Here is a 27,618-nt window from a genome sequence, read left to right on the forward strand (position 1 = left end):
TTGTGCAAACGTAGGAAAAACATATAAAACCTCTACATATTTGGTATCCCCGTAATCGTGTCGACCTATAGAATAAAGTTAACATGTTATTTACGCTGCATAGTAAACGGCGTAAATTTATTACGTGAAAATTAATGCTGGAATAGCTGCTTATTTTTAATTCTCTCCTAAAATAAAGTTAATAAAAGTTAATCAATATGTTATAAGCATCTAAAAATGGTACAATTACAAAATACAACTCGTCCCGCAAAAAACAAGCCCCTATACGGCTATGTGAGCGGAATAAAAAAAAAGTTACGACTCTTGGAATGTGACCGTGAAAAAACAAAAAATAATCCTTGGTCATTAACGTGCAAAATGGCCCGGTCATTAAGGGGTTAAAGGAACAATGACTTTCCTATTCACTACAAAAGAACCAAGATGGGAACTCCAGACAAGATGGCTACTGCACGAAACGAAATCATTTAAACATTATTATAATCACTTTCACATAATACATATCTTAGTAATTCGGCATCCTACTTGATGTAATTTGATACAGAGAATATAAGCAAATAAATCATCCTTCACAATAGAAAATATATTTTATTGAAATAAAAACCCACAAACAACCCTCGGTAGCCATTTTATTGAGAATAAAAAAAAACCCTGTAATCGTAGTAGTCCATGAATCCGAAGTAGTCCAACAACCGAACCTGTAAAAAAACACAAACACAAAAAAAAAATTGTAACACAAAAAAGCAAAGCAATTATAAGGGTATGTTCACACGCTTAACAAAAAACGACAGACCCGCTTTTTAAGCTATTTTTCTATTGACCCAATGAAAAACGGCAACAAAAATAGCTGAAGAAGTGACATGCCGCCCCGTGGGAACGAAACGCCATTTTTCCCATTGAACTCAATGGGCAGATATTTGCCATTCAGCTCCCGTATTTGTAGCCATTTTTCGAGGTGGGGGGGGGGGGGGGTTTACGGCCCGAAAAGACGCCCGAAAATAAGCTGTGTGAACATACACTAAGGCCTCATGCACACGAACGTATTTTTTTCCTTCCGTAAATACTGGCGTAAATACGGGTCCTTGGTCACACGTATTCGACCCGTATTGTGCCAGTACTTACGGACCCGTGCCCGTAAATACGGGTCCGGTGTCACCAGTATTACACCTGTATTTACGGGCACGTTTTCGCTGCAAAATTGCACTGCACTAACTTACCCGGCCGTTGTCTTGGTGACGCGTCCCTCTATCGACATCAAGCCCTACCTCCCTGGATGACGTGGCAGTCCATGTGACACATGGGCTGAAACATCATCCCAGGAGGTCGGACTGGAGGAAGAAGCAGGGCGTTCTGGGTAAGTATGAACGTCTTTTTTTTTTTACACGTTGATCTATATTGTGATCGGTAGCACTGTCCAGGGTGCTGAAAGAGTTACTGCCGATCGTTTAACTCTTTCAGCACCCTGGACAGTGACTATCCACTGACATCGCCTAGCAACGCTCCCTTAATTACGGGTGCACACACGTAGTCACCCGTAATTACGGGAGCCCCATAGACTTCTAAATTACGGCCTAAAATAGGACATGTTCTATATTTTTTAACGGCCTGGGCACCTTCCTGTAAGCATACGGGGAGGTACCCGTGGCCAATAGAATTCTATGAGCCCGTAATTACGGCCCGTGGTTACGGGCGTTTTTCCGTTCGTGTGCACGGGGCCTAATACTTACCTTTCTTCGGTCCAGTGCTGGAGCCGCAATGTCAGCGAGCTGGGCCCTATATCTAAGCCTATCATGTGTGATCCTGTCTCCTGTGCCACTGTATCTAATCCTATCCATAGCTATAGGGTCATGCTATAGATATGCTGTGTCATATATATATATATATATATATATATATATATATGTATATACACTACCGTTCAAAAGTTTGGGGTCACCCAGACAATTTTGTGTTTTCCATGAAAACTCACACTTATATTTATCAAATGAGTTGCAAAATGACTAGAAAATATATAAAGACATTGACAAGGTTAGAAATAATAATTTTATTTGAAATAATAATTTTCTCCCTCAAGCTTTGCTTTCGTCAAAGAATGCTCCATTTGCAGCAATTACAGCATTGCAGACCTTTGCCATTCTAGCTGTTAATTTGCTAAGGTAATCGGGAGAAATTTCACCCCATGCTTCCAGAAGCCCCTCCCACAAGTTGGATTGGCTTGATGGGCACTTCTTGCGTACCATATAGTCAAGCTGCTCCAACAGCTCTATGGGGTTGAGATCTGGTGACTGCGCTGGCCACTCCATTACAGATAGAATACCAGCTGCCTGCTTCTTCCCTAAATAGTTCTTGCATAATTTGGAGGTGTGCTTTGGGTCATTGTCCTGTTGTAGGATGAAATTGGCTCCAATCAAGGGTATGGCATGGCGTTGCAAAATGGAGTGATAGCCTTCCTTATTCAAAATCCCTTTTACCTTTTTCCACACACAGCCCCTGTAGATCGCTCCAAACACAGCCCCCCTGTAGATAGCTCTACACACAGCCCCCTGTAGATAGTGCCACACACAGCCGCCCTGTAGATAGCTCCACACACAGCCGCCTGTAGATAGCTCCACACACAGCCCCCTGTAGATAGCTCCACACGCAGTCCCCCTGTAGATAGCTCCAAACACAGCCCCCTTGTAGATAGCTCCACACACAGCCCCCTGTAGATAGCACCACAAACAGCCCCCTGTAGATAGCGCCACATACAGCCCCCCTGTAGATAGCTCCACACACAGCCACCTGTAGATAGCTCCACACACAGCCCCTCTGTAGACAGCTCCACACACAGCTCCTGTAGATAGCTCCTTCCTTCACAGCCCCCTGTAGATAGCTCCACACACAGCCCCTGTAGATAGCTCCACACCCCCTGTAGATCACTGCACACACAGCCACCCTGTAGATAGCGCCACACACAGCCCCCTGTAGATAGTGCCACACACAGCCCCCCCTGTAGATAGCTCCACACAAAGCCCCCTGTAGATAGCTCCACACAAAGCCCCCTGTAGATAGCTCCACACACAGCCCCTGTAGATAGCTCCACACCCCCTGTAGATAGCTCCACACCCCCTGTAGATCGCTCCACACACAGCCCCCGTGTAGATAGCGCCACACACAGCCCCCTGTAGATAGTTCCACACACAGCCCCCCCTGTAGATAGCTCCACACAAAGCCCCTTGTAGATAGCTCCACACACAGCCCCTGTAGATCGCTCCAAACACAGCCCCCTGTAGATAGCTCTACACACAGCTCCCCTGTAGATAGCGTCACACACAGCCGCCCTGTAGATAGCTCCACACACAGCCTCCCTGTAGATAGCTCCAAACACAGCCCCTGTAGATAGCTCTACACACAGCCCCTGTAGATAGCTCCACACCCCCTGTAGATAGCACCACACACAGCCCCCCTGTAGATAGCGCCTAACACAGCCCCTTGTAGATAGTGCCACACACAACCGCCTGTAGATAGCTCCACACACAGCCACCTGTAGATAGCTCCACACACCGCCCCCTGTAGACAGCTCCACACACAGCCCCTGTAGATCGCTCCACACACACCCCCTGTAGATCGCTCCACACACAACCCCCTGTAGATAGCGCCACACACAGGCCCCTGTAGATAGCGCCACACGCAGCCCCCTGTAGATAGCGCCACACACAGCCCCCCTTTAGATAGTTCCACACACAGCCCCCTGTAGATAGCTCCACACACACAGCCCCCTGTAGATAGCTCCACACACACAGACCCCCCACTAGATAGCTCCACACACACTGACCCGCTGTAGATATCTCCACACACAGCCCCCTGTAGATAGCTCCACACACAGCCCCCTGTAGATAGCTCCACACACAGCCCCCTGTAGATAGCTCCACACACAGCCCCCCTGTAGATAGCTCCAAACCCAGCCCCCCTGTAGATAGCTCCGCACACAGCCCCCCTGTAGATAGCGCCACAGACAGCCCCTGTAGATAGCTCCACACCCCCTGTAGATAGCACCACACACAGCCCCCCTGTAGATAGCGCCTAACACAGCCCCTTGTAGATAGTGCCACACACAACCGCCTGTAGATTGCTCCACACACAGCCCCCTGTAGATAGTGCCACACACAGCCGCCCTGTAGATAGCTCCACAAACAGCCGCCTGTAGATAGCTCCACACACAGCCCCCCTGTAGATAGCTCCAAACACAGCCTCCTGTAGATATCTCCACACACAGCCCCCCTGTAGATAGTGCCACAAACAGCCCCCTGTAGATAGCGCCACATACAGCCCCCCTGTAGATCGCTCCACACACAGCCCCCTGTAGATAGCTCCACACCCCCTGTAGATCGCTCCACACACAGCCCGCTGTAGATAGCGCCACACACAGCCCCCTGTAGATAGTGCCACACGCAGCCCCCTGTAGATAGCGCCACACACAGCCCCCCTTTAGATAGTTCCACACACAGCCCCCTGTAGATAGCTCCACACACACAGACCCCCAGTAGATATCTCCACACACAGCCCCCTGTAGATAGCTCCACACACAGCCCCCCCTGTACATAGCACCACACACAGCCCCCCTGTACATAGCACCACACACAGCCCCCCTGTAGATCACCCCACACACAGCCCCCCTTTTGAGCCACACAACCCCTTCCCCCCTTGTACATAGTGCCACACAACCACCATTCCCCTTGTACATAGTGCCACACAACCACCCTCCCCCTTGTACATAGTGCCGCACAACACCCCCCCTTGTACATAGTGCCACACAACTCCCTTATACATAGTGCCACAATGCCACCAGAGCGGAGAGCGGTAGAGGTAGCCTACTGCTGCCACTCTCCGCTCTGCTTTGACGTCACTCACTGTCAGAAGAAGGCAGGAGTCTTGCAGCGGTGTTCTCACTGGTGTCGATGCCGGCCCGGGAGTGGACCAGTCCAGTCATCTGACCTGTCACCTGCCCGGTGAGGTCAGATGACAGCTCAGCTAACTGGACTGGTCCACTCCCGGGCCGGCATCGATCCCAGTCAGAACACCGCCACAAGGCTCCTGCCTTCTTCTGACGCTGATCACTGCTGCAGTCGTCTGGCATGCAGGGCGCCTGTCAGCAGCGATCAGCTGTTATGATATAGCCGCAGCACCCAGTGGGACATTTTGCAGACCGCCCGGGATGGCGGGACAGCGGTGAGAAACTGGGACTGTCCCGCCGGATCCTGGACGGTTGGGAGCTATGATATATATATATATATATATATATATATATATATATATATATATAAATGCACACACATTTTTTTGTGGGGACACATATGTATTGGGGCAATTGCCCCTGAAGTTTTAAGACCTTAGTGGCTAATAGTGCTGCATCGTTGGGTAACTTAGGAGACCCAGCAATGCAGCTGAAAGCTGCGGGCCGTCGGCCAAGAGACGAAGTTTGGGGGAGGCCCAAGAAGAACTTTTACATCGGGGCCCATGAGCCTTTAGCTACCCCCCTGATTATAGACACTTCAGTAGTGAAGGCTACAATGTATTGTATGCTGGGAGCAACTCACAGAAATCTATATGTGATTCTGGGAGAAACTCACAGGAATCTATATGTGATGCTGGGAGAAACTCACAGGAGTCAATGCATTGCAGGTATTTCAGCACAGGTCAGGAAAGAATGTATGGGCTGCAAGGAGAAACTTATCAGAGCCCATACATTCTAGGCACATCTGTAGTGAACGTTACAATGTATTGTATGCTAGGAGGAACTCACAGGAGTCCATACATTCTAGGCACTTCTGTAGAGAACAGACTACAATGTATGGGTTGCAGGGAGAAACTCACAGGAACATGTACAGGAATATAAGGCCCTGTTCACACTGAGTTTTTTTTAATGCGGAAAACACGTCGGAAAACGCGCCAAAATTTGCCAAAAACGTCTCCCATTGATTTCAATGGGAGGCGGAGGTGTTTTTTTTTCACGCGAGCGGTAAAAAGTGGCTTGCGGGAAAAAGGAGCGACATGCTATATTTTCTGGCATTTACGTCTCTGACCTCCCATTGACATCAATGGGAGGCAGAGAAAGCTTTTTTCGCTGCGTTTTTGCCCGTGGTGCTCAATGGCCTTGGGCGAAAAACACAGCAAACGGCGTGCAGGCAGATCAAAATCTGCCTCAACATTCCAGACAGAATTTTGAGGCAGAATTTTCTGCCTGCAAAAAAACTCTATGTTAACAGGGCCTTAGGGATAAGGGGAAACTCAAAGGAGCCCATATGTCATGTTGAAAGAACCCGGTTCACACAGAGTTTTTTGGCGCTGTTTGTGACATGGAAAAAACCACGTTGGGAACCACGCCAAAAAAACACAAAATGGGAGAGGGAGAAAGAGCCTATTGAAGAAAGAGGTAAAAAAAAAAAAAAAAAGCAAAGAAAAATCGTGGCAAAAAACGCGTGTGGCACAAAACCACTTTAAAAAAAAAACAGAGCTGATTTTTTCAGGGCAGTTTTCTGCCTGCAAAAAACTCCTAAGGCCACGGTTTTGGCCGCGGAAGCCGTGGCAAAAAACAGCCGAAATTGACTCCCATTTCTATGGGAGGTGGAGGAGCTGAAATCATTTAAATCAATTGGAAATTAATGGGAGACGGAAATAAACGTGTTTTTTTACGTGTTTTTCTGCAAAAACAACCGTGTCAAAAATCGCGTCAAAAAAGCGTCAAAAAACCTGTGGTGCAAAACCACTTCAAAAAAATCCGGAGCTGATTTTTCCAGGCAGAATTTTCTGCATGCAAAAAACTAAGTATGAACATACAGTTTTGAGGCAGATTTTGACTTGCCTGTCCTTGCCGCGGTTTTTGTGGCGTTTTTCGACCATGGCCATTGAACGCTGCGGGCATAAAAAAAAACTGCGAAAAACGCTTTCTCTGCCTTCCATTGATAACAATGGGAGGTCAGGGACAGAACCGCAGGAAGAAAGAGCGTGCCACTTTTTTTCCCACGAGCGGCAAAAGGTTTGAAATCACTGGGAGGCGGTTTTTAACGTTTTTTGGCGCAGATTCTGATGCGGTTTCTGCATAAAAAAAACTGAACTGGTCCTAAGGATGTGACGCTGGGAGAAACTCACAGGATTACATACATTGTAGGCTCAACCCTGCTGTGCCCTAGTATACGCTCTACAGCAGGGCGTCAGCTGACTACTGTCAACTCGCTGCTTGCGTAGCCACGCCCATGTTAGCGATTAGCCAATCAGACAGGGTACTGTCTTCTCTCGCGAGAATGTATTAACAGATGTCTAATTCAAACGGAATAGCTGTAACGTGCGGGCGGAGGAGACAGCGGCTGCCGTGAGTATGTTGTCCTACATTATACACGGGGTGTTCGTATACCAGTGGGGCGGTGGCTTCTTACATGAAGGATGTCTTTTACCTCAGAGACGGTTTTCGCGGGCTTTGTGAGGCAGGGATACACAGCGGCTGGGTGGGTAGCGAGAACATGGCTGAAATCTGCTGTTTGTTTTCTCTCCCGGCAGCTGAAGTCACTGAGATGTGTTATACGATGTAGTAGGAACCTTCTTATGTATAGAGAGTACCATGATGCCAGGGTCACGGTGTATGCCAGCGAAGTCTTCTCCTTTTTTTTCTACTTTGGTGAATTTTGAGCCATTTTTTAGTGACAGAAACAAACTGTAACTAAATAGGAAGAATTGAAATGTCAGAAATAACATCGCGCTGTGTTCACAGTTGAGTTATTTTTTTAGGTTATTGTTTCTTGTGTCTTGAATGTCCATATAAAAAAAAAGATGGATGCTTGATGGAACTATTGTAAGAGGGTAAGATTTTTTTTAAATCTAATTGGTCACAACGGATTATTACCAATCTGTACATCAGTCTGTCAGCTGCTGCTTGTGTAGCCACGCCCACGGGACATATAAAAGAAAAATGGAAATCATGACGCCGGTGTGAACAGAGCCTTATATACAATGTGCGCTTGGTTAAATATTATGTCATCTGCAGGAATCCCTGCTCGGTGAAAGATTCCCAACATGATATGGAAATGATGGCATCTGAGCTCTTTACTGTCTGGTAGTGCTAACGTAATGGCTCATTCTAAAAAGCGTACGCTGTATGCGTATTACGGTAATTAATGGCATATTGGCCGATAGACGCCAGGCACTAATGGTCTAACACTTGTTGGCCAAAAAGAGCTACAATGACAACTACGTGTGGGAGCGACAACTACGTGCGGGAGCATAGTTGTGCCAGTCTATCATGCCAGGTGGAAACGGAGTTATCATACGTCACACGCTTATGAACTGTGCCCTAAACAACCACTTAATGCCCCTGCTCCAGATGATCTTTATTAGAAGGGGCTGTCTGTTGACAGATTCTTTTTAGGCCGGGTTCCCACATTGCGTAAATGCTATGGAATTCTGTGTGGAAATAACGCAGCAAAGCGGATGAGATTTTGAAAATCTCATTCCCATGCAGAAAAAATGTTCATAAATTTACCTGCGGTGCAGAATTTAAATCCGTAGCTTGTCCATTTATGCTGCGTTTTCTGTTGCGTTGATTTCAATAGGGATGCAAAACCTGCAACAAATATCCACGTGTTTAACGACGAATTCGGCTACAAAAATCGCAAATCAGAAGAAAAAAGTTTTATGCTTACCCAAAACTCCCTGCTTTTTCCTCCAGTTCGGCCTCCTTGGATGACGTTTCATCGCTGCAATAGTCACATGGGCTGCAGAGTCATCTGGGGAGGCTGGACCGGATATCAAAGGAGGGATGCGTCACTATGACAACGGCCGCAGTAAGTATAACAAGGTGGTGTGGTTTTTCAGATGGAATGTGCTGGGGGTTCCTGGTCGGAAACACACAGTTTTACGTAGCGTATCTGACCTGTGGGAACCTGGCCATAGGGTTGAGTTCAGACCCGGCAAAAAAAATAATCTGTTATGGGTTGCATTGGAAAGGGTGAATTCTGCGTGTTTCCACAGCTGAACAATCTGCAATGTGTAAATGGGGTTTTGAAAACCAGCCCTTTTTAATTTTACTTTATAACAATCTTAAACAATGCTGAAATGTGCCAATACTGAGACCAAAAGTAGTCACACAGGGCTGTGTTTACAGTTAAAGGAGCTATCCGACGGTGGTCCAAAAAACCCCAAAACAATCACCAAACACCTATAACATTGATCTAGACCAGGGGTCAGCAACCTCTGGCACTGGTGGCACAAGGGGCATGGTTTGCTGGCACATGTCCCACTCGCAATGCTGCTGTGTGATTGGTGGCGCTGAGCACCGGGGCAGAGCTGGTCACCAGGGAAGAGAGCAGTTCTTCGTGGTCTTTGTCGCTTCTGAAAACTTGGCAAGCACACAATGCTTGTGTTCAGTAGCCGCTGTCTCTCCTACGTGCACCCCTTAAAAGGTGGTGTTCAGTAGCCTTGTATGCGCCACAGATGAATCATCCTTGCAAAGAAAGTCAGTGACAAGGCTCACACTGAAATGTAAGTTTAACTAAGGCTCCATGCACACGACCGTGCCCACAATCACGCAAGCCGACTGCCACCCGCATTTTCGGGCCGTGTTCCCATACAAAGTATGGCAGCACGGCCCGCAAAATGCAAAAGAATGGACATCTTCCGTAATTTTCGGAACATTTCTGCGGCACGGACACCCATCAGTAGTGCTACAGAAAGATGTCCACGTTCAATGGAAGTAAATGGGTCAATTTTTGCGGACCGCGATCGCGGTCCGCAAAAATTGATGTTTTTTATGGTCGTGTTCATGGGGCCTTACTGATTAATTGATATGTCCTATACGTGGTTAGTTTGTCTTATGACTTTCATGTTTGCATGGCACACGGAGTACTTCATATCTGTTTTTTTTTTTTTTCTTTTTTTTATCGGCACGCCATACAAAAAAGGTTGCCTACCCCTGATCTAGACTATATTTATATTGGTTTTAGCAAGAAATGATCTTACATGTCCCACTATGCCTTTCATTACTGTCAGCAAAAATATCTCTGCCCCAATAAATCCCTCTGCCCTTTCTCCTGTATTCCTCTGCCTTTTCTATCCTCCATGTGCCACATTGGTTGCGCCTCTCAGTCCCTCCTTGTCGGACTGCATCTGAAGGAACTGAAGCTCTTGATGTGCATTTAAAGAGGCTCTGTCACCACATTATAAGTGCCCTATCTCCTTCATAAGGAGATCGGCGCTATAATGTAGGTGACAGTAATGCTTTTTGTTTGAAAAAAACAATCTGTTTTCACCACTTTGCGATTTTAGGTTTATGCTAATGAGTTGCTTAAGGCCCAAGTGGGCGTGTTTTTACTTTAGACCAAGTGGGTGTTGTACAGAGGAGTGTATGATTTTGACCAATCGGCATCATGCACTCCTCTCCATTCATTTAGGCAGCGCATAGGGATCCTGCTAGATCCTTATTTGCTGTCTTATACTAACACATTAACGATACTGAAGTGTTTAGACAGTGAATAGACATTTCACGAGATGTCTATTCACAATCTGTGCACTTAGTTGCTCTGTCTGTGGTAGTTACAGCAGAGGAGGCGTAATCTCGTTGCAACCTTTCATCTACAGCGTAATCTCGCGAGATTACTCTTCCTCTGCTCTAACTACCACAGAAACAGTAATGAAGTGCAGAGATTGTGAATAGACATCCCGTGGAAGGTCTATTCACTGTCTAAACACTTCAGTATCGTTAATGTGTTAGTATAAGACAGCACATAAGGATCTAGCAGGATCCCTATGCGCTGAGTAAATTAATGGAGAGGAGTGCATGATGCTGATTGGTCAGCGTCATACACTCCTGTACAACGCCCACTTGGTCTAAAGTAAAATCACGCCCACTTGAGCATTAAGCAACTCATTAGCATAAATCTAAAATCGCTAATAAAGTGGTGAAAACAGATAGTTTTCTTAAAATAAAAAGCACTGCTTTCACCTACCTTTATAGCGCCCATCTCCTTATATAGGAGATAGGGCACTTATAATGTGGTGACAGAGTCTCTTTAAAATAAAACTTTTTTTTTTTTTTTTAAATGTCCAGCTATTGCGGTTATGCAAGCCTGGCCCCATACGTTTTGTCCCCTGCTTTCTTCGAGGAGTTATGATAGTGTTCCCCTTTGTAGCTACAGCTTGTTTTTGTCAAGTAGTAAAACATGTAGTCCTCTGCTCGCCCCCAAATCTCCAGTAGGAACAGCAAGCACCGCCCCTGCTTTATTATAAAAATAATCGTAGGATAGTGTTTGAGAATTTGAGTCACATGATGATTTTAGTGTGCAACCAGTGGCACGACTGTGTCCAGCTAGTGCACAAAAGCTGCTGTTCACTTCAACTTTTGTTGATCGAAGTATAACATTTATTCTATGTGTATATATATATATATATATATATATATATATATATATATATATATATAAATGGAACCTGTCACTAAGCTTGAATCTGCTAAACCACCAGCATGTCATTCTGCATATGAGGTTAGGCAATAGTTAGTGAAATAACTTACTATTTAGAGATCCGTCCGGGAACGACATCGGGCAAATAGCACACATGAAGCAGAGGACCATACTTTGCACATTGAAGTGAAGCACGGTATATTGTCCTCTGCTTCATGAGCCAAATGCCGCCAATCTCCTCTCCTGGACCTCTCTCGGTAACTTGTATGTTACTTTATTTACTATTGCCTAAATATCTGGTTTCGACCTGGGCAGGTATGGAACTCCAATCCTCAGCCATATAGTGACATACTGGTGGTTTAGTAGCTCCAAATCTAGTGACCTGTGGTGTAACTACTGCTATAGCAGCCATAGTGGCTGCTACGGGGCCCGCAGCATGAGGGGGCCCGTGCCACCTGCCGGCACGGCCCTCCCATGGCCGCCGGCTTTGCTAGCAGCCGCTATGGCTGCTAAAGCGCGACGCCACTGAAGTGGTTGTTCCTACAAAAGACATGCATCCCCTATCCACAGGATAGGGGATACATGTGTGGTCGCTGGGACGCCCAGCGATAAGGAGAACGGGGGGACCGAAAGTCCCCCGAAGTTCTCCATGACAAATCTCGGACTTCCGGGGTCTGTCTACAGCTCCATAGAAATGACTTGCGCATCGGTCGCGCTTGTGCGCATGCGTGACCAGCGCTCCTTTCATTTTTATTGAACTCCGCAGACGCCGGAAGTCCGAGGTTTGTCATGGAGAACTTCAGGGTCTTTCAGTCCCCCGTTCTCCTTATCGCTGCCAGCAATCACACATGGTGTTATCATAGGGGTTACATCTCTTTTGTAGGACAAACTAGGCCGTGTTTTTTTTTTTTGTTTTTTTTTTGCCGGGTGGGGGGCTATATGGGGTTATCTACAGGGGGAGGGGTTCTGTATGGGGCCATCTACAGGGGGGGGTTCTGTATGGGGCCATCTACAGGGGGGGGTTCTGTATGGGGCCATCTACAGGGGGGGGGTTCTGTATGGGGCCATCTACAGGGGGGGGGGTTCTGTATGGGGCCATCTACAGGGGGGGGTTCTGTATGGGGCCATCTACAGGGGGGGGTTCTGTATGGGGCCATCTACAGGGGGGGTTCTGTATGGGGCCATCTACAGGGGGGCACTATCTACAAAGGAGGGGTTGTGTGATACCCAGCGGAGGGGAGGCCCCAGTCAAAAGTTTGCTATTGGGCCCAGTCTTTCCTAGTTACGCCCCTGCTAGTGACCTTCCGTTTTAAATCCTGTGACTGTCGCTTCCCGTCCTGATCTAGTCTTTATGTATAGAAAGCAGGGAACAAATGTCAAGTCCTTTTTTTGTTACCTTCCCTAAATGAATACTATGCTTTTAGACTATATTGTGGGATACAATGTGGAGGTCTAGTTAGTTTTTATGCCAGACAAATGACAACAAGAAAATTATCCTGACAATAGCCCACTAAAAACAGATCAGGAATGACCACAGAACAACGTGTATACAAAATTACTTTTTACTGAAAATGAATACATCAATTCATTACAAAATATAAAATGTAAGACACTCTGGCTACCTCTCTGTTCTTTGGGCATCACTCCAACCTTTTTGCCAATACATCCGAGGTACATTACATAATATGATAGAAAATGACTATAGCAAAAGGGTACTATATTATATCGGTATGCAAACCCAGGGAAAACAAAGGTCCCAAATTAATGTATAAGTATATTAGGCAGTCATAAGGATCTATCCAGTACATGAATGTTAGAATCTGGAAAGCAATAACTAATGGATATATCTGCTGCAATAGGAGATAGGGATTTGAGAATCTGGTGACAGAGCCTCTTTAAGTGGTAAACAAAAAAGTGTTACGTAGTTAGTACGGTTGAAAAAAGACACGTGTTCAACCAAGGGATGGGGAAGGGGAAGTAAAACATTTCTACACATAGGAGCTAATATTTTTTTGTTCTAGGAAATTATCTAAGCCTTTTTTAAAGAGGCTCTGTCACCAGATTATAAGTGCCCTATCTCCTACATAGTCTGATCGGTGCTGTAATGTAGATAACAGGGGTTTTTATTTTGAACAACGATCATTTTTGAGCAAGTTATGAGCTAGTTTAGATTTATGATCATGAGTTTCTCAATGGACAACTGGGCGTGTTTTTACTTTTTACCAACTGGGTGTTGTACAGAGGAGTGTATGAGGTTGACCAATCAGTGACTAATCAGCGTCATACACTTCTCATTGTTCCAGCCCAGCATGATCCACAGCACAGTGTGATTGTGCAGTGAAAGAAGCTGGGCAGGAACAATGAGAAGTGCAGGACACTGATTTGTCAGCCTCATACACTCCTCTGTACAACACCCAGTTGGTAAAAAGTAAAAACACGCCCAGTTGTCCATTGAGAAACTCATTAGCATAAATCTAAACTAGCTCATAACTTGCTCAAAAATGATCGTTTCCAGTACATCCCTCATGACAGCACTACAGGAGGTTGCCCTATTGACCTCTGTAGGGACAGGAAGACAGAGAGGTTAAAAGGCCCCTCCCACCACCCACTTGCCAGTGTTCTTCCTGTCCCCGCAGGGTCAGGAGCAGAGAGCGTCGCTCCTGTGTTAGTGCAGGAAAGAAATTTGGGCAGGGGGCAAGATCGGGGGGTCCGCGCACTCCCCCTTCTCTTCCCCCTAAAGCCCAGGCTAACACCCCTCAAACGAGGGGTCCCTTAGCTCCCTCCCTGAGACACCTACCTGATGAATCCTAGGCAGGGTTCAGGTAGTGTGTGGGGGCTGTGGTCTCCCAAGCAGGCTTCGACCGGGCCGCGGACCAGGCGGGGACCGGCAGCTCCATAAACATGGACGCACCGGCAGGGATCCTCGTTGCACCGCTGCACTCCAGGAACACGCTGGACGAATAACCGACCGGAAATGACGTCGGGCTACTTCCGGTCCGCGGCCATCTTGGAAGGCGGGAAATTCAAAACGCCCGCATTTAAAGGGACACGCACAGGTATGTAGTTAGAGCTGATAACTCTAACTTGGATTATTTTTTGGTGGATTGCATATTGCATTGCCTGTTACCTGTCGCGGTATGGAACTTCCTCGTCCTGATGGAACTCCAGATATGTCCCTGGGTCACGTGAGTCTCACCCTTGGGGAAGGGTATGACCCCTTATGTATGTACACCATACTTTACCTACCTTCTGTTTTCTCTAGGAAAAAGATTCTTCTCAGAGACAAACTGATAAAAAGAAGGTTAAAAAATGTGCGACTTGTGCAAAAAAATTGCCAGAGTCCCATAGGAAACAATTGTGTCAAGATTGTATTGCAAAAATACTAAAGGAGGAACAACCAACGTTCATGTCTGAACTTAGGGCTATGATTCGTGAAGAAGTGGGTCAGTCAATAGCCTCCCTCGCCCCTCCGCAAGAAAGTCCCTCACACTCCCGGGCAAAAAGACCACGGATTGAAGTGGATCAAAAATATTGTCGTCCTTCTCAGGGGTCTGACTCCGATAGGTAATAACACTCCTGCTCAGAGGATGAGTTAGAAGAAAGAGAGGAACTCTTGCCTTCAACTTCTTCCACTCAAGAGAAAAAAAATTTCTTCTCTTCCGAGATGTCGGATACCTTAATTCAAGCAATACGGGAAACTATGGATATTCCCGAGGAAGACCAACCACATACCATCCAGGATGAGATGTTTGGAGGTCTAACGGAAAAGAAAACAAGGGTTTTTCCGGTAAACGGAAATCTCAAAAGAATGGTGACAACTGAATGGGAAGATTCAGAAAAAAGGTTCTTCATTTCAAGAGATTTTAAAAACAGACTTTTCTCTTTGATCCAGAGGACACTAAGCCTTGGGTTGAGATCCCAAAAGTAGATGTCCCAGTAGCCAGGGTTGCTAAAAAAAACCGCAATCCCATTTGAAGATTCCTCTCAGTTGAGGGACGCCATGGACCGAAAGGCAGACGGACTACTGAAAAGAGCGTGGGAATCTTCCTCGGCCTTGATCTCAACTAATATCACGGCCACATCCGTAGCAAGAGCAATGTTTATATGGCTAAACCAGCTAGAGACCCATTTGATGATGAAGACATCACGACAAGATCTATTAGAATCTCTACCTTTACTAAAAATGGCAATCGGATTCTTGGTAGACGCTTCAGCGGAATCTATTAGATTTGCTGCTAGGAATGGGGCTCTCTCAAATGCTGCTAGAAGAGCATTATGGCTCAAAATGTGGTCAGGAGATACGAAGTCCAAGAACAAGTTGTGTTCTATCCCATTTACAGGGTCTCTGATGTTCGGTCCTCTCCTCGATAACATGCTGGAGAGTGCAGCAGATAGGAAAAGGGTTTCCTGAAGAGAAACCAAAAAAACCCCCTCAGTTTGGAAGATTTCGTCAACAGAGGGATCCTACCTCACAGAACTACAGCGGGAAAGGGAAGTCCGGTCGCGGAAGTTACCCCAAAGGAAAAAGGGGTCGAGGATATCTCCTTAACCCAAATAATTCATTCCAGCCCTCAAAGCAATGACGCCAAGAGCATGGGGGGAAGACTCCTACAATTTTATCCCAAATGGTCGAGAATAACCCAGAACCCCTGGGTTCTAAAGATCATGGAAGAAGGATACAAAATAGAATTTTCCTCCAGAGAAATTCCTAATAACCCAGTACCAAGCAAAAGATCTTCAGCAGATCCTTATCCAGGACGTCCAGAAACTACTCAGATTGAGAGCCATTTCTCCAGTTCCCCACAACGAAATATGCAAAGGCCACTATTCAAAAATCTTCTTGGTCAAAAAACCAAACGGTTCCTACAGGACAATAATCAACCTGAAGGTCCTAAACAAATGGGTGAAATATCAAAAATTCAAGATGGGGTCTATCAGATCGACTATTCCTCTAATAAGGGAAGAGGCATCAATGTGTACGATCGATTTAAAGGATGCGTATTATCACGTTCCTATCCACCCCGCGTACCAGAGATTCCTCAGATTCACAATTCAGGACGGTCCTTCCATTCTCTACTTCCAGTTTGTCTGCCTCCCCTTCGGCCTTTCCTCCGCCCCCAGAATTTTTACGAAAATTATGGCAGAGATCATGGCATTCATAAGAAGTCAAGGTATAGTAATTATCCCATATCTAGACGACGACTTGTTGACCGCAGATACTCCGGCTATCTTAGTCAGTCATCGGTCACAGGTTCTTTCCCTCCTACAGGAATTGGGATGGATAATCAACTTTCAGAAGTCGAGTCTTCCTCCCCAGAAACAGAAGGTCTTCTTAGGAGTACTGCTAGACTCCTCCCTTCAACATTCCTTCCTCCCAACAGAGAAACAAATACTCCTACTGGCAGAAGTAAGGAAATTTTGGGGGAAAGACGCCTGTTCCATAAGGGAATGTATGCGGACGTTGGGAATGATGACGTCTTGCATCCAATCTATTCCATGGAGCCAATTTCACTCCAGACACTTACAGAATCTGATCTTGTCCCAGTGGGATCAAAAACAAAACTCCCTGAATTTAAAAATTCAAATTTCCGAGACTCTGAAATCATCCCTCCTGGAGTGGCTCTGCACAAACAACATAGACAAGGGAGTCCCCTGGAGAACGTCTCCTTATGTAGTGATTACCACAGATGCCAGCAAACACGGCTGGGGGTTAGTAATCCAAGACCAACACTTTCGGGGCACATGGCCTGTTCAAATGAAGATGATGTCCTCAAACTTCAAAGAACTAAGAGCCGTATGGGAGACACTTATAAGAGCTTCACCCACCATAAAAGGGAAGCATATCAGAATTTTATCGGACAACACGACAGCAGTGTCCTTTCTTCGCCATCAAGGGGGAACAAGACACACTCTTCTTCAGGCCCTCTCTGCACAAATTTTCAGTTGGGCAGAAGAAAACGTCCCATCAGTCACGGCAGTCCACCTAAAAGGCTCAGAGAACCTATCAGCAGATTTCCTGAGTCGGGAAAAAGTAGACCCTGGAGAATGGTCCCTAAACAGGGAAGTCTTTCTGTCCCTAACCCGAAATTGGGGTTATCCACAAATAGACCTGTTTGCCACGAGGAAAAACACTCAAGTAGAGACATTCTTCTCCCTAAATCTCAGACAACCCATTGGGAGTAGATGCATTGCCCCAACTCTGGGACATGGATCTGGCCTATGCCTTTCCTCCATTTCCTCTAATACCAATGGTATTAAGAAAAATCCAGGAAGATTTGACAAAGCTCATCATTATTCTTCCCTATTGGCCAAAAAGAAGTTGGTTTCCAATCTTACAATACCTAGCGTTGGAAGACCCGATCATGCTCCCAGTCAAGGAGAATCTTCTCTCCCAGGGTCCCTTATTCTTCCAGGGAATAGAAACTCTGAAGTTGTCAGCCTGGATCCTGAAAGGCAGATCTTGAGGAAACACGGTCTGTCAGATGAGGTAATTTCAACTATCTTAAGTCATAAAGAAGTTACCTCCTAAAATCTATCAAAAGATTTGGAAGAAATTCTGTTCCTGGCATGGAAACCCAGGACCAGACCCCTTTTTTCCCAACATTGCAAAAATCCTAGATTTTTTTACAATCGGGATTCAAAAAAGGACTTAGCCCTAGTACCTAAAAAGTACAGATTTCAGCCTTAGGTAATTTTTTTTTAACACTCCTCTGGCGGAACATCGGTGGATCAGAAGATTAACCCAAGCGGTCTCTAAACTGAAACCTTCCCTAAAGAAATCAGTTCCTACCTGGGATTTGAATGTAGTGTTAACGACTCTTTGTGAGCCCCCCTTTGAGCCGCTCGACAAAATTAGTATGCATTTTTTAACTCTAAAAGCTGCATTCTTAGTCGCTATTACTTCAGCAAGAAGGATTGGAGAAATCCAATCTCTGTCAATCATAGAACCGTACCTAAAAGTACAAGAGGATAAGACCATCCTAAAGCTGGACCCTTCCTTTATTCCAAAGGTATCTACTGCTTTCCATAGAGAACAAGAAATAATTCTACCTTCCTTTTTTTTCCAGATCCAAAAAACCAACAAGAAAAATTCCATTGCCTGGATGTCAGGTGAATAATTCTTCAGTATCTGGATAGAACCTCCTCCCGGAGACAAGATAAAAATCTATTTGTCCTGTTTGGGGGAAAGAATAGAGGAACGAAAGCCTCAAAAGGCTCTCAAGCGAGATGGGTAAAAACCACCATACAGGAAGCCTACAAGTCCCAAGGACTATGTGCCCCACAAGGCATCAGAGCCCATTCAACAAGGGCAGTCTCGGCATCCTGGGCAGAAAGAAGAGAAGCCTCTATGGACCAAATCTGCAGAGCTGCCACTTGGTCAAGCCATCATACGTTTTGCAAACATTATAGGCTCGATGTTCTGTCCGATACGGATTTAAGTTTTGGACGGAAAGTCCTTCAATCCATAGTCCCGCCCTGAGCATTATAATCTGGTATTGCTCCTGTAGTGCTGTCATGAGGGATGTACTGGAAAATAGCAATTAGACCTACCGGTAATTGTATTTCCAGGAATCCATCATGACAGCACCATTACATCCCTCCCTGATTGAATTCTGATTTGTGCGTTTAACATGTCAGTTATTATCCCTAGAAATAAAATAGGGTTGCATCCATCCTGGTGTAGTAATTGAAAAACACTGGCATGTGGGTGGTGGGAGGGGCCTTTTAACCTCTCTGTCTTCCTGTCCCTACAGAGGTCAATAGGGCAACCTCCTGTGGTGCTGTCATGATGGATTCCTGGAAATACAATTACCGGTAGGTCTAATTGCTATTTTTTCAAAATAAAAACCACTGCTGTTCTCTACATTACAGCGCCGATCAGATTATGTAGGAGATAGAGCATTTATAATCTGGTGACAGAGCCTCTTTAAAGCCATCTACTATCCCTGCTGTGACCAGCTCCTGCGGTAGGCTATTCCATAGATTCACAGCTCTCACAGTAAGGGTGGATTCACGCGAACGTGTATTGGGTCCGTGCGGGCCGCGTGGTTTTCACGCGCCACGCACAGACCAATACAAGTCTATGGGGCAGTACAGACCGTGCTTTTTGCGCAGCGTTTGTCCGCTGCGCAAAAAGCACGACATGGTCAATATCTCCGCGTATTTCGCGCATCACGCACCCATTGAAGTCAATGAGTGCGTGAAAACCACGCAGGTCGCACGGAAGCACTTCCGTGCAAACTGCCTGTTTCGCGCACCAGCTGTCAAAAGGATGAATGTAAACAGAAAAGCACCACGTGCTTTTCTGTTTACAAACATCCAAACGGAGTGTCTTTGAGATGAGCGAACCCGGACAACCGAACCGAACTACACCGGGTTCGGCCGAACTCGGCAAAAAAATTTCCGGTAAGCGACGTCAGGAGATAGTCACTGTCCAGGGTGCTGAAAGAGTTAAACTGTTTCAGCACCCTGGACAGTGACTTCCGATCCCAATATACATGAACGTGTAAAAAAAAAACGAAGTTCTGACTTACCGATAACTCCCGGCTTCTTCCTCCAGTCTGACCTCCCGGGATGACAATTCAGTCCAAGTGACAGCTCCAGCCAATCACAGGCCAAGCACAGGCTGCAGCGGTCACATGGACTGCGGCGTCATCCAGGGAGGTGGGGCCCGATGTCAAGAGAGGCGAGTCACCAAGGACGCGTCACCAAGGCAACGGCCAGGAGGGAAGTTCTCGGTAAGTACAAACTTCTTCTTTTTTTTTTTTTTTTTGTTTTTTAACAGGTTTCTCGATATTGTGATCGCCATTCACTGTCGAGGGTGCTGAAAGAGTTAACTGCCGATCAGTTAACTCTTTCAGCACCCTGGACAGTGACTGACGTCGACTAGACTTATCTCTATGATGGCGGCTGCGCGAAAATCACGCAGCCGCGCATCATACACGGATGACACACGGAGCTGTCAAGTGGTTTTTGCGCTCGCAAAACGCCGCGTTTTTTGCGCGCGCAAAAACGCAACGTTCGTCTGAATAGGCCCTAAGGCTGGGTTCACACGACCTATTTTCAGGCGTAAACGAGGCGTATTATGCTTCGATTTACGCCTGAAAATAAGGCTCCAATACGTCGGCAAACATCTGCCCATTCATTTGAATGGGTGTGCCGACAACCTGTAATTTACGCGTCGTCGTTTGACAGCTGTCAAACGACGCGTAAAATGACTGCCTCGTCAAAGAAGTGCAGGACACTTCTTTAGACGTAATTTGAGCAGTTTTTCATTGAATTCAATGAAGAACAGCTCTAAGTTACGGCCGTCAATGACGCCTCGCAAAATGCGAGGACGAGCAATTACGTCTGAAATTACGGAGCGGTTTTCTCCTGAAAACGGCTCCGGAATTTCTGATGTAAATGCAGTTTACGTGTGCACATACCCTAAAGAAGGCTTGTCGCCTCTGCAGGTTGAACCTTTTTTTTTTTCTCCAGACGGAGGGAGTGCCCCCTTTTTTTTTTTTGAGGGGATTTTACATGGAACAGGATTTCACCATATTTTTTGTATGTGCCAATAATTTATATAAGTTAATCATGTCCCCCCTTAGTCGTCTTTTTTCAAGGCTAAATAGGTTTCATTCTTTTAATCTTTCTTCATAACTTAGATTCTCCATGCGCCTTAGGGTATGTTCACACGACAGCGTCCGTAACGGCTGAAATTACGGGGATGTTTCCGCCTGAAAACATCCCCGTAATTTCAGCCGTAACGGCATGTGCAGGCACTTGAATAACGGCTCCAATTACGGCCAAAGAAGTGACAGGTCACTTTGACGCGGGCGTCTATTTACGCGCCGTCATTTGACAGCGGCGCGTAAATATACGCCTCGTGTGAACAGACAATTGCTTTCAATGGGCAGATGTTTGTCAACGCTATTGAGGCGCTATTTTCGGACGTAATTCGGGGCAAAAACACCCGAATTACGTCCGTAATTAGTGCGTGTGAACATACCCTTATTAGCTTCGTTGCTCTTCTTTGTATTTTTTCCAACTCCAGGGCATCCTTTCTATGAACTGGAGCCCAGAACTGAACTGCATATTCTAGATGAGGCCTCACTAATGCTTTGTAAAGTGGCAATATTACATCCCTGTCCCGCGAGTCCATGCCTCTTTTGATACACGACAATATTTTGCTGGCCTTTGAAGCAGCTGATTGACACTGCATGCTGTTATTTAGTTTATGATTTACAAGTACACCCAGATCCTGTAACAGAGGTTTTACCAGAGAAATACTACTAAATATGTATTGTCCAGATTCTGCAGTTTTTAGAAATGTCCCACATGTGGCTCTAGTGCGCTCGTGGACTAAAACACAAGCCCTAGAAGCAAAGAAGCACCTAGTGCATTTTGAGGCCTCTTTTTTTTTATTAGAATATATTTTAGGCAGCATGCCAGGTTTGAAGAGGTGTTGAGGTATCAAAACAATGGAAACCCACCAGAAGTGACCCCATTTTGGAAATTACACCCCTCAAGGAATTCATTTATGGTTTTTGTTATCATTTTGACCGCACAGTTTTTTCACAGCACCTATTTGAATTGGGCTGTGAAATGAAAAAAATGATATTTTTTCCAATAAGATGTCATTTTTGATCAAAATTTCTTATTTTCACAAGCAACAACATACCCCATTTTGTTGCCCAATTTGTCCTTAGTGCAGCAATACCCCATTTGTGGTGATAAACTGCCGTTTGGGCCCATGGGAGGGCTCAGAAGGAAAGGACCACCATTTGGCCTACTGAAGCTTTTCTGGTGCTAAGTCATGTATGCAGAAGCCCCTGAGGTACCAGTACAGTTGAAACCCCCAAGAAGTGACCCCATTTTAAAAACTACACCCCTTAAGACATTCATCTAGAGGTGTAGTGAGCATTTTGACCCCACAGGTACTGTGTAAAAGATAATGCGCAGCAGATGGTGCAGAGTGAGATTTGCAATTTTATATATATATATATATATATATATATATATATGCCATTTCAGTGTCCAATATATTGTGCCCAGCATGCGCCACCGGAGATATACACCCCTTAAATTGTAATGTGGGTTCTCCTGGGTACGGCAATACCCTACATGTGGCTGTTATCAGCTGCCTGGGCATACGGCAGGGCTCAGAAGGGAAAGATGAGGGGGGTAAGCTGTGCGGAGTGCATCAGGGTAAATTAAAAATCAAGGGATGTATGATACATTTTAAAACAATCTTTTATACAGAGCTCTGGTTTTTCGGGACACGTGTCACATTGGTATATTGTGTTCTTCCTTATCCCCCTCTTATAGCAGACTCTGCACCTCTTTTGACTCTTTCCCTTTCCACCGGTTTGGGGAACTTCTCCTGGAAAGTGTTGCCCTGGTACGATGCGTGTGGCCTCGCTTCCAGAAGTACTGGGTGCCCCCCCTTCCTGGTTGCTAAGGATTATATCTTGAAATTCCAGGAAAGTTCCCCTCTGGCCTGCACATCGACGTAGCACATACGCATTGTACAAAGCCATCTGTATGATGTGCCCGGCCAGCTTCTTATACCACACCGCATGGCGCTGTAGGGCTTCAGGGCTTGATTTGACAAGTCCATCCCTCCCATGCACCTATTGTAGTCCAGGATGCAGTCTGGTTTAGGGGTGGCCTTTCCTTCATATATCCTAAATCTGTAGGTATACCCTGATGCACTCTCGCACATCTTATACATCTTCACGCCATACCTTGCCCTCTTACCCGGCAGGTACTGGCGGAATTGAATCCTCCCTTTAAAATGTACCAGGGACTCATCAATAGAAATACACTTCTCGGGGTTGTATGCTTGGGAAAACCAGGCACTGAAACGGTCTAATAGGGGTCTCCGTTTATACAAACGGTCAAAACTGGGGCCATCTCGGGGTATTGCCTAATTTATTTATTTATTTATTTTTTTATTTTTTTTAGGTTCCAGTTCAGTTCTGAAGTTGCTTTGAGGGGCCCATATATTAGAAACCCCTATCAAACACCCCATTTTAGAAACTAGACCCCTCAAAGTATTCACAACAGCATTTAGAAAGTTTATGAACCCTTTAGGTGTTTCACAGAAATTTAGAGCAAAGTAGAGGTGAAATTTACTTTTTTTTTTTTTGTCAGAAAATCCTCTTTATACCATTTTTTTTATAACACAAAAGGTTTTATCAGAGAAATGCAACTTAATACGTATTGCCCAGATTCTGCAGTTTAGAGAAATATCCCACATGTGGCCCTAGTGCGGTAATGGACTGAAGCAGCGGCCTCAGAAGCAAAGGAGCACCTAGTGGATTTTGAGCCCTCCTTTTTATTAGGCACCATGTCCGGTTTGAAGAGGTCTTGTGGTGCCAAAACATTGGAAACCCCCCAAAAGTGACCCCAATTTGGAAACTAGACCCCTTGAGGAATCGATTGTAGTTTTCTTGGGGTGCATGCAGCTTTTTGATCAGTTTTTATTCTGTTTTTAGGTGGCGTGGTGACTAAAAAACAGCAATTCTACTATTGTTTTTTTATTCTATTTTTTTTTTTACAGCGTTCACCGTGCGGTATAAATGACATATTCACTTTATTCTGTGGGGCGATACGATTACGGCGATACCCTATGTTTATTGTTTTTTTTTATGTCTTATGGCGTTTGCACAATAAAATACGTTTTGTAAAAAATCATTCACTTTTTGTTACCTTCTTCTAAGAGCCATAACGTTTTTATTTTTCAATCAATAAAGCCGTGCGAGGACTTATTTTTTGCGTAACGAACTGTAGTTTCAATCATTAGCATTTTTCGGTACATGCGACTTTTTAATCTTTTTATTCCATTTTTTGGGAGGTGAAGTGACCAAACAATTGTTATTGTGGTACGGTTTATTATTATTAATTTTTTTACGGCGTTCACCGTGCGGGATAAATAACAAAATAATTTTGTAGTTCAGGCCGTTACGGACGCGGCGATACCAATTATGTATAGTTTATTTGTTTTATATATTTTTATTAATAATAAACGACTGATAATGGAAAAAGGGGGATTTTTACTTTTAAAACTTTTATTTTATTTTTACACAACTTTTTTTTTTACTGTATTACTTTGTCCCACTAGGGGACTTGAGGGCAGGAGGCCCTGATCGCTATTCTAATACACTGCACTACATGCGTAGTGCAGTGTATTAGAACTGTCAGCTACTCACTGACAGCAAGCATAGTGGGTCCTGACGTCGTCAGGACCCACTAGGCTTCCGTCTATGGCATAGCCGGACGCCATTGTTTGGTGTCCGGTTGCCATAGTCACCATCGCCGGCCGCTATCGTGTAGCAGGCTGGCGATGGCGGATTAACCCCTAAGAAGCCGCGATCGCTATTGAACGCGGATTCTGAGGGGTTAATCGGCGGGGGAGCTCCGCGATCGGTCCCGGCACATTGAGCAGTGATGGTCTGCTGTCGGAAACAGCAGCTATCACAGCTCATGCCCCGCGCGAACGGCGCCATGTTTACTCCATGACATACTATTATGTCATGGAGCGCGAACGATGCACTTACCATGACATAATAGTATGTCCTGGAGCGTTAAGGGGTTAAAGAGACTCTGTCACCACATTATAAGTGCCCTATCTCCTATATAAGCGGGAAAAAACTCCTCCGTCTCCAATTGAAATCAAGAAGGAGGTTGGGGCTGTATGGCACTGTCTACAAAAGGGAGGTGGGGGCTGTATGGCACGGTCTACAAGGTGGAGGTGGGGGCTGTATGGCACGGTCTACAAGGGGGAGGTGGGGGCTGTATGGCACGGTCTATACGGGGAGGTGGGGGTTGTATGGCACGGTCTACAGGGGGGAGGTGGGGGCTGTATGGCACGGTATACAAGGGGGAGGTGGGGGCTGTATGGCACGGTATACAAGGGGGAGGTGGGGGCTGTATGGCACGGTCTAAAAGGTGGAGGTGGGGGCTGTATGGCACGGTCTATAAGGTGGAGGTGGGGGCTGTATGGCACGGTCTACAAGGTGGAGGTGGGGGCTGTATGGCACGGTCTACAAGGTGGAGGTGGGGGCTGTATGGCACGGTCTACAAGGTGGAGGTGGGGGCTGTATGGCACGGTCTACAAGGTGGAGGTGGGGGCTGTATGGCACTGTCTACAAGGTGGAGGTGGGGGCTGTATGGCACTGTCTACAAGGTGGAGGTGGGGGCTGTATGGCACGGTCTACAAGGGGGGCAATATCTACAAGGGGATTCTGTGTGTGGCAGCCAGGGGAGGGTGGCATTATACTGTGTGGAGGCCACTAAGCGGACATTATACTGTGTAGGGGCACTACAGGGGGCAATACACTGTGTGTGGCTTTTAGGGGGCATAATACTGTCGGCACAATTAGAGGAAAATTTACTTGAAGGGGCTATAATATTATTATTCTGTCTGAGGGGGATTATACTGTGTGGGGCACTATAAAGGGCATTATACTGTGGGGGGCCATTCTACTTTTTTATGGTGCATTTTTTTTTTTTTTTTTTTTTTTTATTATGTGGTGGGGTGCCAAAATATTATTTTGCACGAGGTGCTATCTATCCTAACGCTGGCTCTGGTCACAACAGTACACCGTGTTCCAAATTATTATGCAAATGTTATTTTTCGCTGATTTTCCTAAATAGTCGATGCAATTGACAGTCAGTATATTCTTCAAGCCATCAACTTTCGGAGTATAATGCAAATTTTATTGAACAAATCTCCTAACTTTTAGAAGTAAACTCAAAATGCACTGTTTCAAATTATTATGCACAACAGAGATCATAACATTTTAAAGGTTGTAAAGAGAACTAAAATGGTAATTTGTTGAGTTTGCAGCATCAGGAGGTCATATTTGCAGAAATCAAAAGCTCTTTCAATCAAAAAAAACTTAGCAGGCCAAGTTACATGTTAACAAAGGACCCCTTCTTTGATATCGCCTTCACAATTCTTGCATCCATTGAATTTGTGAGTATTTGGACAGTTTCTGCTTGAATATCTTTGCAGGATGTCAGAATAGCCTCCCAGAGCTTCTGTTTTGGTGTGAACTGTCTCCCACCCTCATAGATATTTTGCTTGAGGATGCTCCAAAGGTTCTCAATAGGGTTGAGGTCAGGGGAACATGGCCACACCATGAGTTTCTCTCCTTTTATGCCCATAGCAGCCAATGAGACAGAGGTATTCTTTGCAGCATGAGATGGTGCATTGTCATGCATGAAGATAATTTTGCTACAGAAGGCACAGTTCTTTTTGTACCACGGAAGAAAGTGGTCAGTCATAAACTCTACGTACTGTGCAGAGGTCATTTTCACACCGTCAGGGACCCTAAAGTGGCCTACCAGCCATGATTCCAGCCCAAAACATGACTTCGCCACCTCCTTGCTGACGTCGCAGCCTTGTTGGGACATGGTGGCCATTCACAAATCATCCACTACTCCATCCATCTGCACCATCCAGGGTTGCACGGCACTAATCAGTAAACCACACTGTTTGAAAATTAGTCTTCATGTATTTCTGAGCCCACTGCAACCGTTTCTACTTGTGAGCATTGTTTAGGGGTGGCCGAATAATAGCTTTATGCACACTTGCAAACCTCTGGAGGATCCTACACCTTGAGGTTTGCGGGACTCCAGAGGCACCAGCGGCTTCAAATACCTGTTTGCTGCTTTGCAATGGCATTTTAGCAGCTGCTCTCCTAATCCTATTAATTTGTCTGGCAGAAACCTTCATCATTATGCCTTTATCTGAACGAACCCGTCTGTGCTCTGAATCAGCCGCAAATCTTTTCACAGTACGATGATCACGCTTAGGTTTTCTTGAAATATTCAATGTTTTCATACCTTGTCCAAGGTATTGCACTATTTCACGCTTTTCGGCAGCAGAGAGATCCTTTTTCTTTCCCATATTGCTTGACACCTGTGGCCTGCTTAATAATGTGGAACGTCCTTAAGTAGTTTTCCTTTGGGCACACCTGGCAAACTAATTATCACAGGTGTCTGAGATTGATTACAATGATTCAAAGAGCCCTAAGGCTGGGTTCACACGAGCACATTAACGTCCGTAATGGACTGACGTATTTCGGGCGGAAGTCCCGGACCGAACTCAGTGCAGGGAGCCGGGCTCCTAGCATCATAGTTATGTACGATGCTAGGAGTCCCTGCCTCTCTGCAGGACAACTGTCCCGTACTGTAATCA

General features: G+C 45.6%; 1 protein-coding gene across 5 annotated transcripts in view; it reads left to right on the plus strand.

Annotated features, from left to right (window-relative positions):
* The first annotated feature begins 7,260 nt into the window (after positions 1-7,260).
* Positions 7,261-27,618, plus strand: part of SPDL1 (spindle apparatus coiled-coil protein 1) — a 70,801-nt gene continuing 50,443 nt past the window's right edge. Inside the window, exon 1 of one of the 5 annotated variants that reach the window (XM_075856398.1) lies at positions 7,261-7,349. Coding sequence is in view for 1 of the 5 variants with exons in the window: in XM_075856397.1 (XP_075712512.1) it covers positions 7,410-7,478 (69 nt within the window). In the remaining 4 variants the exon portion in view is untranslated. The other 4 variants (XM_075856399.1, XM_075856397.1, XM_075856400.1 and 1 more) reach the window with 4 other exon arrangements.

The sequence above is a fragment of the Rhinoderma darwinii genome, chromosome 3 (genome assembly GCF_050947455.1).
Source record: "Rhinoderma darwinii isolate aRhiDar2 chromosome 3, aRhiDar2.hap1, whole genome shotgun sequence".
In the NCBI taxonomy this organism is placed as follows: Eukaryota; Metazoa; Chordata; class Amphibia; order Anura; family Rhinodermatidae; genus Rhinoderma; species Rhinoderma darwinii.